Below are 25,790 nucleotides of genomic sequence, written 5' to 3' on the forward strand. Positions count from 1 at the left end.
TCTAAGAGCCTAAGGAAGAATCTGCAATATCTTTTATGACCTAAACTCAGGACATTTTCACTTCTACAATATTTTACTGTTCACATAAGTCAGCTCTGATTTTTAGGTGAGGATCACTGGAGAGTCATCTTAGAATTTGGCTACCGTGCACCCTGGCCTATGTTCTATTTTTTTTTTTCTTTTGGGGGGAAGATGATTTAGCAATTACAAGAGTGGCATTAATGATAGCACCATAGCAATGCCTATCATTTGTTGGGTGTTTATTACGTGTCAAACAATATGATAAGCAATTTAGATGCAATTTCTCTTCTATGATTATAATGAGTAGGTGCTGTCATCATCATTTTTCATGTGAGGAGACTGTGATTCAAAGAATTTTGAATCTGGCTTGAGGTTATACACTTGATAATATGTGTAACTATATCAAACTCAGATCTGTAATATAAAATTCTAAAATTTGTCACTCTCCTTGCTTTGCTTAATTATGTCCTTTTCTCCTTTGGGGGAGCTGCAGCCTTAATACCAAAGAATTTTGTTTGAAGAGGTTTGTCCTTGCATGAACAAAGCTTGCTAAAAACAGTTACTGTTTATTCATGGTCCTAAAGAAGACAAGAAAGGAAAAATGCTTCTAAGCCATATAAGCCAAGCAAACCATCTCTCTACAGAATGTCTTTGAAAGAAGAAACTGTTTAGAAAGCAACTGGGGAGAACTACAGTGTATAATAAAATGTAAAAATATAATTTAGCCCAAATGTTGTATTATCCTGTACATAGAAACATGCTAGGAAAAAAACACTTCAAATATAAAGTTATAAGGAGAACATGGTCCTTGAATAAAAAACCCTGAATTCTTCTTCCTGATGAGTTTACCTTCATTTAGTTTTTCTTCCCATAGTACTTAGTCCTGCCTGTGTTCTGGCCCTGCTTTCTCCTGTTGCAGGGGTTCTCACAGTGGGGGCCAGTCGTTCTTTCTTTTTGAATTCCCACAACACCTTGTGAAGTGTTTGCCAATGGAAGGTGTCTCTGAATACATATCGAATTGGATTAATATACATTTACTTTCTTCTCTTTTCGGCTGGGATGTCAAGAAGGTTGGGTCATGACAGATGAATACATTTTTATCCATATAATATAGAACCTTAAAGGCATTGTAATCTAAATCTAGCTGATTGAGATTTTTTTCTTGCTTTGTGGAATCATACTTTAAAAAGAATCAATGCAAAAAGCCAATCAAATGTAATTATTTAAATTTATCAAAATGAGAAAATTTGTTTTCTTCAAAATATTTTTCTTTTTAAAAGAAAAACATCACTTTGAAAGAGCAACACATCTTTTAAAAATTCAAGAACAGCATTTTTGGGGGGAGAAGGGGTAAAATATTGTCCAAATATAAAGTCTTGATAAAAATAAAAGAAGCAATTCCACTTTAGCATCTTTGCATGAGATTGGAATGTTTGATCTTAGGTTTTGAAAAAAATGTTTCTGGAAAAAATTAACTTCTGGATATATTTAAGTTAATTTCCCCATGATGGTTATGTTAATTTGGAATGGTCTTTGATCTGCTGTACAAAATGTTTATTTCATCTACCTGATAGAAGTGTTTTTGTAGAGGACTGACAATGGTAGGTTCTCTATCGGACATAGGCCCATTGAAAGAGAACTTATTGACATAATTGGGGAAAATATCCATGTCTGTATCTGACTGTAAGCATAATGTTGAACTGAAGACAAATATTGTGTGTTCCAGTTTTAAACTTTTGTTTTAATGTAACAGTTTTATTGACATACAATTCACATACTACATGCAAGTCACCTTTTAATGGGTATAATTCAGTGATTTTTAGTATATTCAAAGAATTCTGTGACCTTCACCACAATCAATTTTCTAACATTTTCATGATCTCACAGAAGAAAGAGAACCTGTATCCTTTAGCAGACATTCCCCATTTCTCTCAAATCTCAGTTCCAGAAAACCACAAATCTACTTGCTGTCTCTATGGATTTTCTTACTCTGGACATTTCATATAATGAAATAATATGATATGCAACTTTTTCTGTCCAGACTTAGTACTTTCCAGGTTCTTCCATATTGCAGTATGCATCAGTATTACATTCCTTTTTAGGAAAAAATGGAATGGAAAATAATTCAGTGTGAGTGTATACCACTTTGTCTATCCATTCATCAGTTGAGGTACACATGCATTGTTTCCAGTTTTTGTTTATTGTGACTAATGCCATATTGATGTGCAAGTTTTACATAGACGTATGTTTTCATTGGGATGTACCTAGAAGTAGAATTGGTCAGTCAGATGATGCCTCTATATTTAACCTTTTGATCAACCATCAGATTGTTTTTCAAAGTGGCTGCACCGTTTTATATTCCTGCAATTCCTGAAGACATTGTTGTTTATTCCTAATTTAAGTGGTTTATTTATTGAGATGACCAAACGGTTTTTCTTCATTCTATTTAATATGATATAGTATATATAATAGATTGATTTCCATATTTTAAACCAATCTTGTGTTCCTGGAATAAATCTCACTTGGCAATGGCATATCATCTTTTTTTTTTTTTTTTTGTAGAGACAGAGTCTCACTTTATCACCCTTGGTAGAGTGCCGTGGCGTCACACAGCTCACAGCAACCTCCAACTCCTAGGCTTAGGTGATTCTCTTGCCTCAGCCTCCCAAGTAGCTGGGATTACAGGCGCCCGCCACAACGCCCGGCTATTTTTTTGTTGCAGTTTGGCCGGGGCCGGGTTTGAACCCGCCACCCTCGGCACGTGGGGCCGGCGCCCTACCCGCTGAGCCACAGGCGCCGCCCCCATATCATCTTTCATATCATCTTTTTTATATGATATTAGCTTCAGTTTGCTAATATTTTGGTGAGGATTTTGTACCTGGTAGACAAGCTAGTTTATCATAGAGAATACCAATGAAATAGCTAAGAAGAGCCATCCAAGTGTCAGAACTAACCTCAAAAAGTGGCTTCAAAAAACTACCCTTAAAAGGGGGCCCAAATTTAAGTGGATCAGACTGTGGAGAAAGAGTTTATGCCCCAAGGTATTAAGGAAAATGACAGACCAATCATCCAGTAATCAATGGAGCATGACAAGTGGGTGTCATACCAAAGGGGGGAAGGAAGACAACTTAATAGAGATCAGAGAAAGAGAGCCCTGCCAATATTTTGTTTGCATTCTTCTCACTTGATTTTGTGTAATCTAAAGTCAATTATTGATTAACCAGATGGGAAGAGAAGTAGTTGATAACTGAGAATACCTTAAAATGTAATAGGCTTAGTATATGCTTATTGTTGAAATTACATCTGATTTTTAGCAGTTCTTTTAGTCCTCTATAGACATCATCTGAAATCAGTTTGGTGGAAATTTGTGTAAATATGGTATCTGATACAAAGGGATATTTTCACTGTTCTCGGGGTATTATCTACAATATACAAAATGATATGAGAAAAACATGCAAAGGCATTAAATATGACGTTAACTTCTGATACAAATGGACCATCACTACTTGGTAGGCAGTGCATCACTTCTTTCTCATAGTTGAGGATGTTTTTCCCCATGCAGGATAGGCCTGAATTGGGAGTATTTGCAGCTTTCACTCCCCCATTCCGTTCTCCTTCTGCACTCACCTGATTCCTCCAATCCTAGTCCTGACGCAGAAGTCAGGAAACCACAGCTCTGCAGATTTTGCTTTCACCTGGACACACACAACCGGCCCGGGCTTTACTTTCAGGGAGAGCAGCTGGCAGAGGAAGAGGCACTTTTTGTGGGTCACCGTAGACCCTGGATGTCATCTATTGGCTCTTTATTTTCACACATAGATGCTTTCCAGTATGTAGTTTCTTCACTGATTTATAGATATTGACTTTTTAAATAAATGGGGCATGATTTAAATTCTGTTTAATCTGAAACCTGGTTAATATTCCATTAGTTAATAAAGAGTTGAATAAAGTATAAGAACACTGCTGAGAGGTCTGTATACCCACATTCAAGGTAAATAGGGCAGCAAGTACAAATTGTTAAATGGCTTGATCAGGACAATTATATGGAATATTTTAAATTTCATATCAAAGAGCATTTGTGTGTTGATAATATTTTGATTTCGTCTGGTACAGAGAGCCTTCTCATAGTTATTATCAACTCATTATCACAGTTGCTATTGATAGAGTCTGGTTCAGACTTAGACATAGTGATGCTGAGATACTGGATTTATAACTTGATACTTTATTATTTCAAAGAAAGAGCTGACTTTGCACATATCTGGGAACTAATTTTGAAGTTCAGATTGACATAAAAACAGATAATGGAAAAAGGAGAAAAGAAATCTAACATCAGTTGGAGATCCCTCAAATTCTTATGGTGCAAGCAGTAATAAATGGGTCATTATGAAAGTTTTGAGACCGACTGTGCTGTGGTCCATTATTTCACTTCCAAGTAATATAATTGACAGCATTCCTTTTGATTCACCCATACAAGTTTCCACTTACTCAGTTTATGGGTGTTGCGGCGGGGCGAGCGGGGGGTTTGTTTGTTTCCATCCATACAGATTTTATGTTTCTTGAGTTTTGTGTATCTCAAAACTTCTGTAATGATCCATGTACTTAAAGCAAACTTGCAAGGCCAGTTTTCTCCCCCCATTCTTTACACAAAAGGAGATAGTGACTGTGAGTGTTAGGCCAGGGCTGGTAGTTACACAGCTAGTAATTAGTAGAGCTTAGACTTCAATCTGGCTAGCCCCACAGTTTATATGCTTTCCTCCTCCTCCCTGCTACCAACAGATTTCTGTACATATTTTTATAAGACTACTACATACTAGTTGAAATTGCTAGGGAATATTTGCCACAAAGGTTCTTTACCCATCCTGTCTCAAAATTTAAGGTGTGTCTCAGTTTCACAAACCTTAACTGTAACAATGTAACTTTGAGTAACTTGCAACAATGAATGCTCTCTTGCTTCACTGTCCTAAGGGCTTTATCCCTTTCCTTGGGGTCTTAAATTAGGGTTGTCTGTGGCATTCTCTTATCTTGCTGTGAATTGAGAATAATGTGTTTTCTTTTTTTTGTTTTGTTTTTGGTTTGGGTTCATGTTAACAGATTTAAAGAAAACCTCCACTTCAAACGCTGTAAAATCTAGTCTACCAAAATCTGGGCTTCGACCTCCTGGATACTCACGTCTCCCGGCAGCCAAGCTGGCGGCCTTTGGCTTTGTCCGGAGCTCCAGCGTCTCCTCGGTCTCCAGCACTCAGTCCGCGGACAGCGCTCAGCCAGAGCAGAGCCGGCAGGCCACCCGTAAGTGGGGCGGGGCGCCCGTGCTGAGATAAATCAGCAGGCTCCTGTAACTGTGTGTTATTTTTTTTGTGTGATTAATTAAGCATTTGGATCATCTCCCTTGGTCTACCATTGTTATTTTAAAAACTCATCTACTGAAGAAAAATAGCCTATTTGGTACGATCTATTATGGGGAGTTAACATGCTAGAAAAATATTTTAAAACTCTTCTTACAATTTGGGAAACGACTTATCTAGAGACTGGTACCAGCCCTCTGTTTTGTGGATTCTAGGTAAGAAGTCAGAGAAAGATCCTGGAAAGGTATTGCTACATGGTGCCATCATGAAATATATTGTATATTAAATATTAGCTGAAAGAATCATTTAATCACCTGTGGTTATCTTCACATTGGTGGAGCATTTGACTGATTCCTAAAGGTTAAATGATGATGGAGACTGTATTTTAAAGTATGAATTCATAACCTTCAGAGCAAGTTACCGTAGGCACTGATCTAAAGGATACCTTGAGGCTGCCCATCCTGCTGAGCCGGTGATGACCTGTCCCCATCTCAGCCTCAGCTTCAATGTGGTTGTTATTGGATCTGAAGCCATGACCCTCAGATGCTGGTTTTCAAGACTTGCCAGAGGGCCAGGAGACTCTTAGAGGTTTCCATGTAGAGAACTATTTTGAAGGGATTATAGAAGTTGAATCAAGTTAGAATAAAGAGAGAAAGAGATTTGTCATTTTTTACATTTCCTTCCTCTAAGCTTGTTCAGTCTCTGTCTGTGGTTTAACAGAGATGATGTGTGGAATCTTTGTACTTTTACAGTTACAAATTTTGGTCTTCCTAGTTATTCCTGAAAGTAGTACATTACATTTCCCTTTATTCTGTAAGTGGTTCCTAAGTGTGTTTTCTTTGCTTTCTTGGTTTCCTAAACGTGCTGTGGCTCAGACCTGTTTTTGACATAGGATTTGTTTCAGGAATCCTACTGTAGGATTTGTTTCAGGAATCACATCATTACACAGTAGTTGTCTCAAAATCGGAAACATGAATATACTAAAGAACTATAGTAGCAAATGTGTAATCCGCATTTTTAGATATGTATGGGCATATCTAAAGATTTTGTAATATAGGAGCTATTTGTCACAATTTCTAGTTATAAAACTCCCAATGACATGTTTCTCTTTTAGAGAAAACATGAAAGGTAAAAATCTCATATGGTATGTATCTTTCTACAAAAGGATTTAAGATTTTGATTTCTTTAAAAAAGGTGGGGGGAAAAACTTAACCTTGAGGCAAGTTGAGCCATTTTCCCATGACAATAGCTTTTCCTGAGGAGAGCTGACAGATGTGGGCAAAATAATTCCAGGTGTGCTAAGGGAATTTCTTCTCACCTCTTGCTTCAAAGAATACTAGATAGGGGTCTTTAGCACCCAAGGGAACAAGAGCTGTATGTTAGAGAAAATAACTCCTAGTTTGAAGACTTCCTATTAAATGCGACTCTTACTGTATCCAGAAATGTTTTCTATTTTTAAAACACATGCCAGAATTGATTTATAATTATGTTTCATACTATATATGCAATTTTTGCTTCACTGATAGACCATAGAACCCCACCACGTGTGTTTGAACTAATGTCTGAGTGTCATTCATTGTTATACCTATACTTACTATCAGATTTAAGGTCAAGAAAACTTTTGTTTCTGTTCTCTAGTGAAGAGATGATGCTTTGAAGACAGGGATTAAGTAAAATATGAAGCTCTTAAGAGAGCTGGAAGTCCTTAGATCATATCCTGAGAGCAAAGCTTTTCTGGCTCACCTCATGGCAGTAACAGGATATCAGAATTAACTCCTTTTTTCATCCTGGACAGTCGGTCTTTTTGCAGGCATTGCTTTCCCGTAGCATTCATTTTAGGAATACCACTGTAATCAGAGATCACATAAGGGCACTGTAGATGTCTCAAAATCTGAAATAGGAATATGGTAAGGAACTTAGTCATGTGTCACTTGACTGTACTTATGAGAAATGCGTCGTTGGGCAATTACGTCATTACGTGAACATCACAGAATGTACTTACACAAACAGCCAACTACATGCCTAGGTGATGTGGTATAGCCTGTTGCTCCCATGCTATACACTTGTTACAGCACATTACTGTACTGAATACTGTAGGTAGTTGCAGTACAGTAAAATATGGCTTAAAGATTTTAAAATGATGCCCTTATATAGGGCACTTACCATGAATGGGGATCACTGCTCTGAGTGAGTCAGTGAGTGAATGTGGAGGCCTAGGACATTACTGTACATTTTTATATGACTGGCTGTGCGGTCAGTTTGTTCACGTCAGCAACACAACAAACACATGAGTAATGCATTGTGCTACAAATTATAATGGCTACAACATCACTAGGTGATAGTAACTTTTTATTCCATCGTAATCTTATGTGACCACTGCTGTATATGTGGTCTGTTGTTGACCAAAGTGTCACTGTACAAGGCATGGCTGTATTTGCAAATGTGTAATTCATGTTTTTTGATGCTCATGTATATAAATAGTCTGAATAGTGTCTATGCTAACTGTGGCATGCTGTATTTGAGCCACTTCTAAGTGAGTTCTTTTGAATTTATTAGAGTTTCCTAGGTACCCTACCTCTCCTGTAGCTCTTCCTATGCTGTTTTCCTGGGTCCCATGGGGAAAGTGATGATAGTGTGAAGGAGGAGCCCCATGTATTCCCCTAGACCTGAGATGGCAGGACCAGTTCAGTCTTAGCTGGTCCATGTGGCATCTGTCCTCAACTATGGGTTCAGCCTCTGGGCCATTAAATCAAATGTACTGGGCAAAACAGAGTGCCCTTCTATGCCTTTGACCTTTTCTATATGTTTTTGGTCAGAGGAATGGACACAGGGATATTAATTTTGTTTATCAGTTCGTAGAACTTAAAGGTATCTGACCATTTACTGTGAAGGAAAATAAGAATCTCAATACCTCAAACTCCTTATGCAATAGAAAAGGTCAAGCCTGGAAGTTGACTCATATACAGATGTTATTAACATTATGCATTAGACAGATCCTCAGGAAAGGTAAAAGGCCTCAGGCATCTAGGAAGGTCTGCCCCCCACCCTCCCATAAGGAAACTCTTTGCTGGCCTCCCATGAACAGGGACATGCATATTGTCAAAACTTTAGGTGTGCAGGCTAAGTCTAGCTCCTAAAACTAAAGTCTGTTCAATATCACACCTTTAGTGTTGATTACAAGTTTACCTTCCCAGGTGCAGAGCAGAGACAAGATGAAATCAGTCATCGCCCTCCCAGAGAAATCTGCACGACTGATTTTTTCTTTACTCTCCTTTATCTCTTCAAACATTTACCTTTTCTTTTTTTTTTTTTTCTTTGTGGTAAATTGCATTTTAATTGAAATTATGACTTGTAGCTAACTATTTGTAAAAGTTTTTGCAAATAGTCTTTGTTTTCCTTTTATTATGTCATATACACATAGATCATGAATATGTGGGTTGGGGTACAATGCATTTGTGGGGTACATTGTCTTGATTTTTTGTATAATTTGTTTATGTCAAACTAATTAATATAGCTTTAGCCTCATTTACTTGATTATTGTGTTAATACATTTGTATTTTATACCTGATAGATTTGACTGGTACCCTTGCAATATGCTCCATAGGTGTGGTCCCGCCGTTTACCCTCCCTCTATCAAACCTCTCCCCTCCCCTCCCTTCCCACTCCATTTCTCTCCTTCATTCTGGGCTATAGTTGTGATCTATCTTTCATAAGGAAGTGTGAGTACATATAAATTGGTTTCATAAAAGTACTCAGTACATTGGATACCTTTTCTTCCATTCTTGAGATACTTTACTAAGAAGAATATGTTCCAGCTCCATCCTTGTAAACATGAAAGAGCATTTACCTTTCCCTATGTAGATTTACTGAGTACTAATTAGAGCCTCATAAGAATGTAGTCATTTGCCTCATACACACCGCCCTCCTCCCTTTCCTTTCTGTGTGCCCTCTTCTCTTAAATGCTGAGTTCCCAAATCCCTATCCAGAGAGCATAGGTCTCAAAGGCTTCTGTGGTTTGTGCTTTTTTTCTGGAGTCATCCTCAACCTTTGGCTTAATAAACGTCCACTGCTTGAGGTCTTTGCCTTTGTCATTTATTTGAGGTTGTCACAGCTCACCTGCCATTGCCTGGCTGAGCAAACTGAGATCAGGGTGGCTTCCCCTGAGTCCCTGCCATGCTGTTCCTCCTGTCTTTCCCTCTTAGAGCTGCTGTCCATGGGAACGACATTCTCATAATCTGAAATCTTTTCTTTCTATCAAGGAAACAGGTCTTAGAGTGAGAGCTGCCTTGAGAAGACGTCAGGCCAAACCCAACCCTTCCCAGGTTGTCAGCCAGCTCCCTGTATGTGCTAGAAAGTGGTCCCTTTTATGCAGAAGCCACATTTTAGTCTGAACAGCTGTCATTGTTAGGAAGTGTTCTATATGAGTTCAAGGGGCTTCCTTGTAATTTCCAACCAGTCACCCAGTTCCTGTGGACTAATATAGCATCTTCATGTCCATTACCCCTCTGGGGGAGCCCTCTGGCTCCCTTCACGCCTCTGCAGGTTCATCAGTTGAAGATCATGAGGTTGAACTATTAAGAAACTCAAATAAAACTTTAAATTGTACTAGTGACTGACCTATAACTTTTGTTATAGATTTACATTGAAGGAGAGAAGGAATTTTCTAACATAGAACTTAGGGTTTTTTTTTCTTTTTTTTTTTATTGTTAAATCAGCTGTGTACATTAATGCGATCATGGGGCACCATACACTTGTTTTATAGACATTCTGACACATTTTCATCACACTGGTTAACATAGCCTTCCTGGCATTTTCTTAGTTATTGTGTAAAGACATTTATATTCTACATTTACTAAATTTCACATGTACCCTTGTAGGATGCACCACAGGTGTAGTCCCACCAATCACCCTCCCTCCTCCCATCCTCCCCCTCCCTTCCCTCCCTCTCCCCCTTCCCCCTATTCTTAGGTTATAGCTGGTTTATAGCTTTCAAGAACTTAGGTTTAAACTTAAAGTCACAGGTCTGACCCAGTGTGTAGCTCCAACTTCTTTTATAGTTTTCCAAGAAAGAAGATCCCAAACTTACTTTAAGTGATAGACATTTAAAGAGAAAAACAATTATTGTACTGTAGAATTTAGTGTCAGTGACATCCTGTAACTTAGCAGGAATGCCCAATCTTTTTTCTCTGGTGCACATTGGAAGAAAAAGAGTTGTCTTGATCCACACATGAAATAAACAAACACTAATGAAAACTGATTAGCAAAAAACAAGGTATATGCATATTTTTCCAGATATCCAACAACACAGATAAGCAAAAAGTCTTCACAAAATCATCACACAGCCCATTGGCCACAGATTGGAGACCACTGGAAAGTATACAGGTTCAGCACCCCAAATTTCAATATTTGAAATCCCAAATCCTCCAAAATTCAATTAAAAAAAAAAACATGATGCTCAAAGGAACTACTTATTGGATCACTTTGGATTTTGGATTTGGGGATATGAAATGTTCAATTGGTATAATGTAAATACTCAAAATCTGAAAAATCTAAAACATAAAACACTTCCAAGAATTTTGAATAAAGAATGCTCAACCTGGACTTGGTTGTCATATTAATCAGTAATTAAGTGTAGGTAGGTATGACTTAAAGTCAAAATCTTTAGGATTATGCATGGAGCGAAAACAGGAAAACTTAGTGTTTCATGAATTAAACATTAATGGAAATAGGTCATGTCACCCAAGGATAGAATAATTTATGTGGAGGATCCCATTTTATGATGTATTCTCCATAGCATCTAACTTATTGGGTACTCAAGAAATGGCTCAAGAAACAACTTACCAGAAAACATGAAAAATATGGCATCTGCAGCCTTCCTTTCCATTTTATCCTCTTCCTCTCTTTTCAAATACTGTCATTTATCCCCCCAGTGGGGTGAACTAAAAATGGGACAAACAATTTGAAAAAAAAAAAAAAAAAGAAAATTAAAGCTTTTATCTAATTCTTTTTCCTGGTGCAGAGTAGTAGAATGAAGAAGGAAATAGGGACACAGCTGGGGAGGTGGGCAGAGAGCTTTACATTTGCATAAATCATCATGGCACAAGGGTATTTGTTCTCAGAGCCTGAAAAGTGGTGCAAAGTGTAGGGTTACTTTCTGATTAGAGTGATCAGGGAGTTTCTCAGAAAGGGTTGATAAGCAAGGCAGTCTTTTGGAGGTAGAGATGAACTCTAAGAGATCTTGGCTGGGGTGGAGTCGGGTGCTTTTGGTGCATCCCCAAAACCTTCTGAATCCAAGAAGTTGCCATTCCTGGTGCACCCTGTGCACCATGGCACTGTTGTCTCCTGGAGCTGAGGCCACATAGTCAAGGCAACCCAAGGCTTGTTCTCAGAATGTGTCTATTCCAAGTCTCTAGTCTTCTCGGTCTTCTCATCCAGAGCTTCAACTCTCACCACTTTTGACACATCCGTACCCACATCTCTAACCCTGACCCCTCTCTAGAACCACTCACTTGCATTTCAAATGATCCATCAGAAATCTCCAACTAGATGACCCAAATCACCTCAAACGGAACATTTTCCAAAACACAAATTCTTCATTCTCTAGTGTAAACCTATACCTCTTCTCAAAGTTGCTAGATCTTTGTTTTGTTTTTTTATTAAATCATAGCTGTGTACAATAATGCAATCATGAGGTACAATGTGCTGGTTCCATATACAGTCTGAAATATTTTCACCAAGCTGGTTAACATAGCCTTTGTGGCATTTTCTTAATTATTGTGTTCAAACCTTTATACTCTACACTTAGTAAACTTCACCTGCTAGATCTTTGAATGATGTCAGTGATCTCCTGGCAACCCAGACTGGAAATTTCAGAATCAGCATTATGTCTTACCTGCTTTGTGCCTTCTTTTCTATTCAGTGACAATTTTGGTCAATTATTTCTCTCTGGCATGTGCTCCATCCATCCTTTCTTTTTTATCCCTCATCATCTTCGTTTAAATCTGGTCTCTCACCTGTCACTTGGCTTTCTAACCCACAAACACATGGTCCTAGTAACCTTCCCGTTGAGTCTGTTTTGACTGTTCCATTGTGATCCCTGTACCTGCTTCACCTTACCTTTTTGCCAGACTTTCTAATTCTCCCATGACCCGGCCCCACTTCCTTCTCACCTTTCTTGTACACCATCTCTCAACATGCAACCTCAACTAGCAGAGAGGTCTCATTTTTCTCTGAGGCTTTGTGCTTTCTTGCCTTTGACTTTTGGTGTAAGCCTGGAATATACCTCTCCACCTCTTCTCTGGCCATCTCCCATCTCTCTTTGTAGATTCCATCACTTTCAAGTGCATTTGAAATTCTTTTTCCTCTAAAAAGTCAACCCAATGTGATCTTTTTCTCCTGGGAACTCTTAGTACTCTTGGCTTGTATCACTTCACATCACATATCTATTGTTATTTGTTTCTATGTCATTTCTTATGTACAGATTGTAAACTCTTAAGGGATAGGGACTATGATTCTTAATAATTTTATTTTTATGTATGTATGTGTGTATTTAAAGTGTGGTCAGAGCCTGAGCTATGGGGCTGACACTTGTGATGATCCAGGCTGGCCACACCTGATCTTGATAATTTTAGTATCTCTCACACTAAAGGACAATGCCCTTTATAGTAATAGAATTCTAAGGAAAGTTCTCTTCCAATAGAAACTTTTTCTCTTATTATCAGAATAAAAAAGAGACTTTTGAGAGTGACTTAGATAGCTTTCAGAGTATTTTGTATTGGGAACATATTTTATCTTTATGCACAGATTTTTATAATCGGTGAAGGTCTTAATTATGGTTTTCACAATGTTCTAGGATCTCTAAAAGATTGTTTTAATTGACTGTGGTATACCTAGAGATAATTTACATAAGCCAAAGAGTAGAAAAGATAATAGGTCATTTAAAGTATAATTATATTCAGAGATAAATTATCATATAAACTGACCTAATCATCTCACAAATGTCTAATAATCTATCTCCTTTTATGGAATTAGTATTATTCAAACAATTAGGCTAAACCCCTACTATAGAGACTATTAATGACAGAATTTTAAAATTTGCAAGGTTAGCTGTCTCAATTTGGAGATATTATGTAGTCTCATTAAATTCTAGAGTTTTATTTCTTGTTTTAATACTTAAAAATAAATAGATGCTCTTTTAATCATTGGCTAGGACTTGGATAATACTCTGAAGTAGAAGATTGCTAGCCCTTTTCGAAGGTTAATCAATGAAAATGAGGGTTAATATGAAAGCTTTTTGCAACGTTAATTCCATCATTTATGCTCATGAATACTATAAAATACATTTACATGCATGTCTGACATGCATTTTAAATAAGATCAGAGTTGAAAGAAGTGTTATTAATAACTCCCACAGAAACAGCCATTAACCTATCCCACATTCCATTGGCAAAGAGGGAATCATTTTTTATTCATGGAAAAAGGAGCCAAAGGTGGCCCATGAGGTCAGCTTTCAGAGAAGCTATTACCTATTTGAGATTAAGTCTTATTGACATCTTTGTTTATTCCCTTTCAAAACCACTCAGATAATGCTCAGGTCCGTCCAGAAATAGGATTAGACTGTAAGCACGTTTCATTTTGTTTTTAAGAAAGTTGACCACTTATGGTTATGATATAAACTGAAAGATTGAGGAACATATTTTTATTCATAGTAAAAATAATGTCTGGTTGAATTGCTTTGTGTTTCTTGGCTGTCTTGTTTTATGAAGAATAGATTGTCCACTTTCTCTTTCCAGATTCTACATTCTTTCTGTAACTGCTAGTGGTAAGTGTGAGCTTAGTGCTAGGGCTGCTGTAACCTGGAAGCCAGGGTCCTCTCACCTTAGGGCAGGGGTCCTCAAACTACAGCCCATGGGCCACATGAGGCGGTGTGATTGTATTTGTTCCCGTTTTGTTTTTTCACTTCAAAATAAGATATGTGCAGTGTGCATAGGAATTTGTTCATAGTTTTTTTTTAAACTGTAGTCCAGCCCTCCAATGGTCTGAGGAACAGTGAACTGGCCCCTGTTTAAAAAGTTTGAGGACCCCTGCCTTAGGGTGTGGAAAGATAGGGTTATGCATGTAAAGTCATGCAGGGAAATGTTCGCATTGCTATGAATGAAGATGGCACAGAGTTTGGTGGGCAGGACAGGGAGAAAACACTGGAAGGACAAAGAGTAGCTTCTCCCTGAGTTTGGGTAAGGGAAGACCTCACACCGTGAAGGTCCTGTCCATGCTGGCTCAGCTTTAGTGCATTATGTCTTCAGATATAATCATTCCACACCCAGCTTAGATACTCCAGCAGAGAAAAATAAATAGGGGGAGGAGAAAATAGATGAAAAATTGGGGGGAAATTTTCGAAAATCATTGAAGCTGGATGATGAAACCACGAGGATTCATAATGATGCTTATTTCACTTTTTGTGTGTATTTGAAAATTTCTGTAGGAGGTTATAGATCCCACTTTCTAATGCCTTTTGTGTTTTGTTTTATGTGTTTTATTTTTACATTTAAAAGTCATTAGAAAGCTCTTAGAAATTATTTTTTTCTATTTTGAGACAGAGTTTCACTATGTTGTCCTGGGTAGAGTGCTGGGGCGTCACAGCTCACAGCAACCTCAAAGTCTTGGGCTCAAGCAATTCTCTTGTCTCAGCCTCCCAAGTAGCTGGGACTACAGGTGCCCTCCACAACACCCAGCAATTTTTGTTGTTGCGGTTGGCATTGTTGTTTGGCGGGCCTGGGCTGGGTTCAAACCCTCCAGCTCTGGTTTATGTGGCTCTCATCTTAGCCACTGAGCTACAGGCGCTGAGCCAGAAACCTTTCCTAACCCTCTACTTTTTGTGACATAATGTGGACGAGTAAGATTCCACATATTTACAATGCAATGTTTTGATACGTGTATATATATTGTGAAATGGTTGCCACAGTCAAGTTACCATATTTTGCCACCATCTATGCACACTTTGTGGACCAAATTTTTGAGGGAAAGTATGGATATACATTATATTATATATAACCCTATTATATATGGTTAATACCAATTCCTTATTGATATAAACATTAATTCTTTTATTTGTGCTTATATGTTAAAATTATAGCCCTAGAAAGCAATAATGATATAATTATATTCAGAATACGGTCATTGTGCCCCCTTCTCACTACTCCTCGCTGTGGGCATCCTCGCACCAGTCAGGCACCACAGCTTCAGGAGTCTCCAGCCCACTTGTCTGACTATACTGGGTACCACCCTCACGTGCCCTTAGAAGTGGGCACGTTACCAACAGCAGTGTGACGGTTAGAGTTGGGACCTCAACAGCAGGAGAGCAGAGGGAGCTGTGCAGTGGCACCTTCTCATATGACAGGTACAAGGTGTGGGGCCAACTACTGTGGAGAAGTGGGGAGTGAGCCCAGGCAGCAGGTCAGAGTGGTCTTTATGACCTGAGTGCCCAACCTCCCCGAACTACCCCCTTCTAGCCAACCCTCATCCCCACATCCTCTAATTTCCTACTTCTATCCATGTCCATGGGTGGGAACATGGCCACAGCTGCTCTGCTAAGAACCCCAGTGGGCTTCTTTCCTGAGAAGCTGGTATGAGGGGCTAGGGCCAGCCCTACCTTCCCCAGGCTCCTGCTAGTAAATTCCTGTTCTTTCTGGACTGCCTCTTCTCTTGCTCAGCCGGCCCTATTCTGACGCTCCTGGGACACCAAGGAAGAACCCTGAGCTATGGTCTGGGAGATCTGTGTTCTGAGACCCGGTTCTATTAGTAGCCTGTTTTTGTGACCTTGAGCCTCAGTCCCTGGGAAGTTTCTATCTTCAAGGGTACCTGGCTGTGAAGCACAAAATTTCAAGGACACCTGACCCCATAGATTGTAATTTTGATCCTTTGACTTGTCTGAACTCCCCCAAATGTTAAGCTGGTATAATTTCCCAAACTTGCCAGTAGAAAGAACCATCTAGGTTGGATGCTTGCTAATGGAACGGATACCAGGTCTTTCTCCTGGAGAGGTCTATTTGGGTGTGGTTCAGCAGTCTCATTTTAGCTTGTCCTCCTGGGTGATTTGTAGGATTTGCAAGTTTGGGAGAGGCTGATGTCATTCATTCTGACCTCACTGAGTGCCCAAGGTCTGAATGACTCAAGAGGTCATGGTCTAGTAAAAAACAAAAACAAAACCTGAAATATAAATGCAGAGTACTTCACTAGTGTATAATCAGGGAAGGCTTCCTCCTTAGCAGTGTCCCCAGGCCTCAGAATGGTGCCAGCTACGTGAGAGATGAAGCAGCCTTGAAAGGACAGGGACCTACCCTCAGGAACCTGGGGGAGGCAGGGCCAGCCCTAGCCCTCACACCAGCTTCCCAAGAAGTAAGCCCATTGGGGTTCTCAGCAGAGCGGCTGTGGCCACATTCCCACCAACAGATACGGGTAGGAATAGGAAATTAGAGGATGTTGGGATGAGGGCGGGCTGGGAGGGGACCGTGGGGGAGGCTGGGTGCTCAGATCATCCAGACCACTCTCACCTGCCACCTAGACTCACTCTAGCTTCTCCACAGTGGCCAGCTCTGTACCTTGTGCCTCTTATAAGAAAAGGAGGTCCCACTGAGTGTCCACATCTACCCTCTTTTTAAAAATTAAAACATAGGATTTTTTCCCTAAAAGTCTGGGCAAAAAATGTGAATGTGCCATTATACATGGGAGGTCATTATACATGGCAAAATACAGTAATCCACGCATCTATCACCTTGCAGTTACCTTCTGGGGAGGGTGTGTGTGTGTGTGGTGTGAACATTTAACATCTACTTTCTGAGCACATTTCAAGTACACAAAATGATATTACTAATTGTCTACCCCATGCTGTACAGTAGATCTCCAGAACTTATTCATCCTACATAACAAGTTCTGAACCCTTTGACCAACATCTCCCATTCTTAAGAGATGAAATAGCATCGTGGTGAAGGAGGGCTCTGGAGACAGACTGCCTGGGTTTACATCCCACTCTACCATTTCTTTCCTCTGTGACTTTGAGCAAGTTACTTTTCTGTGCTTTTGCTTTCTCATTGTAAAGTAATAATAATAATAATAATGTTAAAATAGATTTTTAAAACCATCAGTAGGTTTGATGGGAGCACTAAATGGAATTAAGACATGCAAAGTGCTTAGAACATAACATTGCACAATAATAATCATGTTTCAGTGGTCATTTCCATTCACTGGTCATGTGTATGAAGTTTAATGTCAAGAAGGGTTTAAAAGATCAGCTGGAAAATGGTCATGATTGATGAACATGTCTGGCATGGCATAAGGAGAGTGCTCGTGATTACGTCTAAGTCAGGCAGATGGCATCTATTCCAGTTCTAAATTTTTGTAATCGCCTTGCACACGTGTGGTGAAAAGCATTCTGAGTGTTCAACTAAAACATAAATCATTTATGAGACATGAAGCTGGGGAAGGTGATAAGTTGACTTTCATGGGAGTCTCCTACTGTTGAGCTATAAGCTTGTGGCTGTTTAGATATTTATAAAATAGAGGTAAGGAGAGTCATGTTTTGATATTTTTATCTAAAAGGATTGTATCTTTCCATTAGCATATTATTGAAATTAATAATACATTCAACTGTGTTCCTTATAAATGAAACATATTTATGCAAGGTGACTAATACGTAGCATATTAATCTAAGCTGATGGCATTTTAAACTTCTGCTCAAAATAGAAACTGAGAGTTGGATTGGATTTTATTTCTGTGCCTTTCCAATGTCTGTTGGAAAAATGGGAACATTTGCTTTTTCAGTAAGTAAAGGGCTTTGCCTGCTTCTCATTTTGAAATCTAATTTCTGTTGTACGAGGGTTGACTGTATCAAATGTTCCAACCCAGTTTGAGTGGGTGAGGAAAGGAGAAGAGTGAGAACAAAAACCAAAATAAGCTTCTGATTTCCTCTGGAAATACAGAAGTCATACAAATGTCACTGATGGGTTTAAGTATCTAGTTCCCTGGGATCTGTAATTATGTAATTTAAAGTATTCTTTTTAAGGAAAAAAATAGAATCATTTTCACTGAATCTTGCTGTTAATTTTCCAAATTATTCCCATACATTCAGTTCTTTTCTCTGCTTCCTTCCCACACATTTACAAAGGAAAACATGGTTTTTCTGAACATTATTCAGCATTGCCTATAACTGAAAATGTTCCCTTTATTGGTTAACAACTAGTTTATCCACCTCAACTCAGACATCTGGGTGAAACTGTTAGAAATGACATTGTCCCTGTAGAGCAGTGGTTCTCAACCTTTCTAATGCCGCGACCTTTTAATACAGTTCTTCATGTTGTGGTGACACCCCAACCATCAGGGGTCCTCAAACTGCAGCCTGTGAGCCACATGAGGCGGTGTGATTGTATTTGTTCCCATTTTGTTTTTTTTCCTTCAAAATAAGATATGTGCAGTGTGCATAGGAATTTGTTCATAATTTTTTTTTAAACTATAGTCTGGCCCTCCAATGGTCTGGGGGACAGTGAACTGGCCCCCTGTTTAAAAAGTTTGAGTACCCCTGCATAAAATTATTTTTTTTTTGCTACTTCATAACTATAATTTTGCTACTGTTATGAATCGTAATGTAAATATCTGATATGCAGGATGTATTTAGGTGACCCCTGTGAAAGGGTCGTTTGACCTCCAAAAGGGTCACGACTCACAGGTTGAGAACTGCTGCTCCAGAGGTTTGTCAAGTTTACAAGTGCCATATTCTAGTATGTTCTAGCTCATTCAAGATGTTCAGTGAAGAAAAGAACCATGGAAATAGTAGGTTAGATAAGAAATATGATATACTTGCATGAACGATATGCATCAAAATGAGCATTTATGGTAATTAGAATAATCCCTGGGACAGTTAACCTCACGGCGTGCATACTTTTATCATAAAGTTTAGAGGGCCTAGAGTAAATGAATTCACCATTTTTGGCTCTCAAGATCTGGAATTCTGTGACTATTCTATTTTTAACAGAATAATAAAAAAATATGGAACCATTTAGGGTCTTCAGTAAAAAATAATAGAGTTGTATTCAAGAAGAATTAATATGATAATGGTGAGTGAAGGCGTTTGGAGAAGGAAAACTGGGTGTGAGACATCTTAATTCTACCAAACTTAGGAATGCTTTTCTTCTGGGCTAGGCCTTACTTTTGTTATTTTTTCTCTATCTTAATACAATGGAAATTTCAGAACACTATTAAACAGAGAATAGCACAGAGGTTTTATTGCCCTGGAAATTTTTTCTTATGAAGTTTTATGAAATTCGGGGCTGTAAGATACTTGGAAGTTACTTTCTGCCCCTGCTCTCTGCTGGGCATTTTGGATTTTTAGTCCAGGACCAGAACAAAGATAGGGAGAGGCAAGGAAAGGGGAAAAGAGGAGGAGGAAATATTTTTATACATTTTATTGCTTTTATCTTCATAGAAATTATTAGGTCAGAGTTCACATTTTATCCCAACTAAAACGTGAACAAAACTTTATCCTGGAAACAATCTAATGAACCATAGGGCTGTCTCCAATGATGTCCTGATTGTACTGCAATTTATAGTAATTAAGGTTCCAGAGTTTATCTATGTTTCTTAGGAGCTTTGAGTCAAGTGATACTTAAACACAACTTCATTTGGGACAGTGGCAGAGAGGGAATGTTAAAAAGCAAGAGAACATAGCTTCTAGACTAATACTATCTTCTCACAGGAATTTTGAAAATACTACAAGCTTTGCATTCCTGTAACATGGATAGGCTGTGTTTAGGGAAAGTTCATAAAAATCCTTGTAGTATTTCAGTATTTTTCCTGAAGGCAGTAGAAGCAATAGACAGGGCTCAAAAATTGATAATTCCTTTTTTTTTTCTTTTTTCAAGGAGAAAGAAAGTAATTTACATGGCTATGTCAGAAGGTTCTTTGGGCTCCCTTAACAGGCAGTCATTGGCCTAAGAGAGTTAATGGGAGCCTGAAGTATAGAGGGTTACAGTGGAAATGGAAAAAAAGGGCCAGACAGAGTCTGAAGGTGCCATTCTGTACTGCGGGTAGAAGAGGAGAAGGGGGTTTGAGGGGTTCTGCCAAGTTCAGACCTAGTCATGCACAGGGCCCACAGAAGCATTCCTATAACAACCTTGACTCAGATATCTGGGTGAAATACAGATTTGGACTGAAATGATGGGGAGCAGCTGTGGAATATAAGTGATGTCTGGAACCATGAGGGACGCCGCTGGGGGAGTCCATGTAGAATGCAGTGGGCGGAGGGATGCTGCAGATTTGTGGGGTGGGAAGGAGGGTACACCCTGAGCAGGTGTGGTTCTGGAGGAGTAGATAGAGTGTCAGCGACCAGCATTGCAAGGGTGAAGGGAGCCAGCTTCATGGAAAGAGACGGCCAGTCAGCACTGTCTGTGCTTCAGGGCTGAGGAGATTCAACACGGAGAAAAGTGAATCTGCAGACTTAGTGATGAGGGCTCCCTGGTAGCTTTGAAGTGAGTTTGAACACAGTATGTGAAGGCAGAAATCATCTTGCAAGGTGGGGTAGGAAGGCAAAGGTGGAGAACAAAGACTAGTCTTGGAAAGTTTGGTGGGGGATAAAGGATTGGACAGTAGAGGGAAAAAATGTTTTGTTCTGTGGTTGATTTCACTTTTTTTAATTTATTTTTTATTTTTAAGCACATTGAAGAATGGTTATGCTCGGAGAGAAAAGATCCAGGGAGACACTGAAGATGAAAGCAAGTGAGGATAATAGGTGGAGCAACCCCCAGAAAAAATAAGGAGGCATGATATTAACTGTACAAGTGGGGTGGGCAGCCATGGAGACAGGAAGGGGGCAAGGATGCCAGTAGAGAAGTTTTGGACAGAAGGAGAAGAGCTTCAAGGAGTTCGCATTAGGTAGTTTCATTTAGCCCAGGAAATTAAAAAGCAGGATATTTGCAAAGAGCAAACTCAGTGGATTTGGGCATGGAATTTCAAAAAGTAACAAGGTATGTAATGCCTGCCTGGAGTAGTATGCTGGTGGGTGGTAAAAGGTGAACAAAACTTTATCCTGGAAACAATCTAATGGACCATAGGGCTGTCTCCAATGATGTCCTGATTGTACTGCAATTTATAGTAATTAAGGTTCCAGAGTTTACCTATGTTTCTTAGGAGCTTTGAGTCAAGTGATACTTAAACACAACTCCATGAAAGCCAAGTGCTGAGGAAGGTGGGATAGGGAGCCCTGGGCCCCCCCCCCTTCTCTCTCTCTCTCTCTCTCCCCACCTCCCTGTCCTGACCACCTGTACCTATCACTAAAGGACTCCAGGGAGTGCAATTGGAAATCACTATTTTTGTGCCATGTATGCCCAGTTGGCTCAAGAATTAGACTTCACTACTATAGTTGAAAGGATAAAGTCTCTTCTAAAATTTAAATTTTTAATTATCACTGCCAAGAAAAGTGTTTTCTTACTTGCTGGTTTGTAATAGGGTCCTTGTGTGTCTCTAGACATGATAGAATTTTCTGTAATGACAAAAAGTTCTATAACTGTGCTCTTGATTCAGTAGCCTTTAGTCGCCTGGGGCTATAGAGCTGCTGAAATGTGGCTAGTGTAACAGAGTAATGGACTTCTGAATCTTATTTAATGACTTTAAATTACTGGATGTGGCTAGTGGCTCCTTTGTTAGACAACACAGGTCTAGATTGTTATAGTTTTGGTTTTCTAAAAGATATACTAGTACTTCTGATAATCACATCCTTAAGATTCAGAATGGTAGATAGTTCTTCCTTTTTGTAGAGGCGTCCCACATGAATCCGGAGTTGGTGACGTAGAACTACAGAAGATCTCAGGTTTCCTTTAAGATCTCAGGTTATCCTTTAAAGCTTTGTGTAGGGTTTGTGTCTGGGGAGACTTTTCTGAAATCATCAATGTAGTCTGTAGTTCTGATTGGCTGTTTTTATAAGTTCATACCAGTGGTCATAAAACTGAGTCATAGAAGATGAAATGAATCACCCACAGTGATTGGAGCCATTGTCCCCATAGAGAAGAACAGCAGAGCAAATGTCATTTAACATTTTGTTCAAGATTCCTTCATAGAGGATAAATACAATCATTTAATCTCTATACAAACTAGAAGGGAAAAGTGAAGAAGAAAAAAAGAGAAATGTATTAAAAGGAAAGATGGAGGAGGAGGTAAGAAAGGGAAGAGAGAGGACTGGTGAGGTATCTATGAAGGGGAATAGCTGAGAAGGGGCAGGAGCCCTCTGCGTGCTCTCAGCCTCTTTCTGGTTTTCCTGAAGACCTCACATCCGTCACTTTCCTGCCTCATCCTCTCCCAGGCAGTGACACAAGAGCCAAAGTCAAAGCCAAAGCCTGAGCCCAAGGCAATTCTTTGGGTCTCCTGACATGTGGGGAATTGGGTATTTTCAATTAAGGTCAATTCCAGAATACTAATGAAAAACTCTTCAAACAGAAAAAAAACAAATTAAATGGGTGTTTCTTTTTTCTTTAAATGAAAAAAGAAAACTTCATTCCTGTGACAGGCATGTTCTTAACCCCTCGAACTTGCTATGTTAGAATCGTTAAACCACATAGTCACCTGTGTTGTCTATTCTTGAGCCACTTGAATAGGAAATAAGACAAGATGTCAGAGAAATGTACAGTATAAATGAAGTGAAAGATTTTTGTATCTGCTAGCAGTTACCACCAGCTAAAATGAAATATTGTAGACATGGTGGTTAAGAATGTCTAGATCCCATTAAGGGTGTAACTGCTATTTAGTCAACCAATACAAAAATTGTATATGGTGAGTGTGGGAACTTTTCAGATTAAACCGGTATATTTTGTTGAATGTTCTTACACGGTTAAATGTGTGAGACAGTTTGGGTTTCCTTGGTGATTTCAGTAAAAGAACTTCACCACTGAGGGTTTGAATGCTAATGAGTCCCATATGCACACATGAAATGTGTGAATTTGATGTTGACATTTGAAGGTTCCTTTCTGGCCACATTGTAAGAATGACTTTTAACCAGGCTGCATGTCAACCAGACATATACTCCAGAGTAACCAGTAATGAGGGTCACTAAAGACTAGGCATTGTTCTTTCTTTGTTTTTCTTTATACTTAGTTCCTCTTGCCCAAAATCATAACAAAAAAATAACTGATTTAGATATTGGAAAGATTGTACACACTGAAGATTATGTATCTTTTATATCATTGTATTTAATGTATCCTTTATAATTACATGTGAAAATTTGTTTTGGTTTTCTATAAATTTGGAAGGTAGTGAAATATCAGGAAGAAATATCAAGAAGACTGGTGGACAGGACTGCAAGGTCCAGTCCTCTGTTCTTATGTAAAGTAGCTGTGTGCTCTTAGTCAAGCTCATTTTTACTTGTTTGGGCCTTAGGTCTTCATAAGCAGAACAAGGCAGTTGACCCCAGTGATATTCAGAATTCTCTCTGAATGATTCTTTAAAAACAAGTCTCATAAATGTTAAGCTGAATGGCAGAATGTATGTATTTATTCTACTTAATGGTTATGGGGCCCAAACAAAGCATGATATCAACCAGATCACCCAGGCATTGCAGGGCTGATGTGTATATCTGTGAATAATGTGCTGTTTTAACTTGGAGCACACTGAAACATAAATAAAATGCAAGCCAGCTGCCATAAATCTGCCTCCATGCCTGGCTTCCAGGCTCTACCATCTCTGCAGTGTTGGGCTGTGTGGGGCTCAGTCCAGATATCTGTTGTACAGTTTAGGACTTTGTGAGGACAGAGGGTTACATTGAGAATAACTAAACCTATATGATAGAGTTAAATACATTTACTATGTATTGTTTTTACCCTAAATGCATGTAATAAGTTTAGTTTATATGTGATAGGTTTTAATATAAATGTCTAATTCTTCCTTGCTAAGGAACTGGTGAGAACCTTCTCCCTGTATAACTAAGACATTGAAATTTCACATTCTTGTATCAGAGCTTTTAGTCTGTGCTTATATTTATATATAGCAGTTCTCCCTTATCCACAGGGGATGTGTTCCAAGACCCTCAGTGGATTCCTGAAACACAGAGAGAACCAAAACCTATATACACTAGGTTTTGTCCAGTGTATCATACATATGATAAAGTTTAATTTATAAATTGGTCCACAGTAAGAGATTAATAATATCTCATAATAAAATAGAACAAATATAACAGTATACCAGCATTAATATGGTACATTAATACCAAATATAACAATATACCAGCATTGGGCGGTGCCTGTGGCTCACTGGGTAGTGCACCGGCCCCATATACCGAGGGTGGCAAGTTCAAACCCAGCCCCGGCCAAACTGCAACAACAATATACCAGCATTAATATGGCATTTGGGGTTGGCATCCATGATTAAGTAAAATAAAATGGTTACTTGAACATAAGCATTGCAGTCCCGTGATAGTCCATCTGTTCACTGAGATGGCTTCTAAGAAATTCACTGGTGGGGAGTGATCTGTAGCACAGATCAATCCACTAGACAGAGTGGTGATTTATGTCCCAGATGGGTGGTAGCGGGATGGTGAGGGAGTTCATTACACTGCTCAGATCAGTTTTATGAACAGCTATAAATGTAGCCCAGCAATTTAAAACTTATAAATTGTTGGTAGATTTCTCCCTAGTCAGGAATCTCACCCCACCAGCACTCCAGGTGGAATAAAAGCCACTTTAATTGCATGAATTGGATCTCCATCTTCCTTTCATCTCGCCTCTCAGAATGATTTTATCCTGGGTCTGGAACCTTCATTTGGTACCTGTGACTCCCTGGGGAAGAGCCCCTTTGCAGGGCTGAAAATACACCCCACCAAACCTAAACAAATGGATGCTTATTCCCATAAGACAAAGAGAATCAGTGCACTCTTTGACCTTACCTACCATCCACTTCATACTAAGTGACAGACATACACCTCAGACTCCCAGTTTACCTACACTACCTCCATCTTATTCCAGAGATACCCAGAGTAAAGCTGGAGGGTGTATGTGGCCACATAGTTGTACCTCCTCTGGCCAGAAGCACGAGGCACAGAACCAGCCACTGCAGAGATGCCGGAATTGAGCCCGGACAGCAGCCGGCTTCACTTTCCAGGACCCCACAGTCAGGAGGAAGCCGTCCCTGATGATATCCTGGGATAAAGTACTCTGGATTTACATTTCTTGTCCTTGTTGAACCGTCCAGGCTTTGGGCACTCAGTAACATCAGAATGAATTTCACCAGCCTTTCCCAAACTTGCAAATCCTACCAATCATCTAGTGGGCTGATTTAAATGACACTTTGGAATCATACCCAAATACACTGAAATCAGCTCTCCAGGAGAAAAACCTGGGAGTATGTTCCATTAACAAGCATCCTACATGGTTCATCCTATAGGCAAATTTGAGGATTTAT

At 39.1% G+C, this 25,790-nt stretch overlaps 1 protein-coding gene across 5 annotated transcripts in view; it reads left to right on the forward strand.

Moving 5' to 3' along the window:
* Window positions 1-25,790, forward strand: part of MTUS2 (microtubule associated scaffold protein 2) — a 749,188-nt gene that overhangs the window by 308,491 nt on the left and 414,907 nt on the right. For all 5 annotated transcript variants that reach the window (XM_053563400.1, XM_053563404.1, XM_053563402.1 and 2 more), the window contains one exon: window positions 5,113-5,307. In XM_053563400.1, the coding sequence (XP_053419375.1) occupies window positions 5,113-5,307 (195 nt within the window). The remainder of the gene's footprint in view (window positions 1-5,112; window positions 5,308-25,790) is intronic.

Source organism: Nycticebus coucang, chromosome 15 (assembly GCF_027406575.1).
Source record: "Nycticebus coucang isolate mNycCou1 chromosome 15, mNycCou1.pri, whole genome shotgun sequence".
In the NCBI taxonomy this organism is placed as follows: domain Eukaryota; kingdom Metazoa; phylum Chordata; class Mammalia; order Primates; family Lorisidae; genus Nycticebus; species Nycticebus coucang.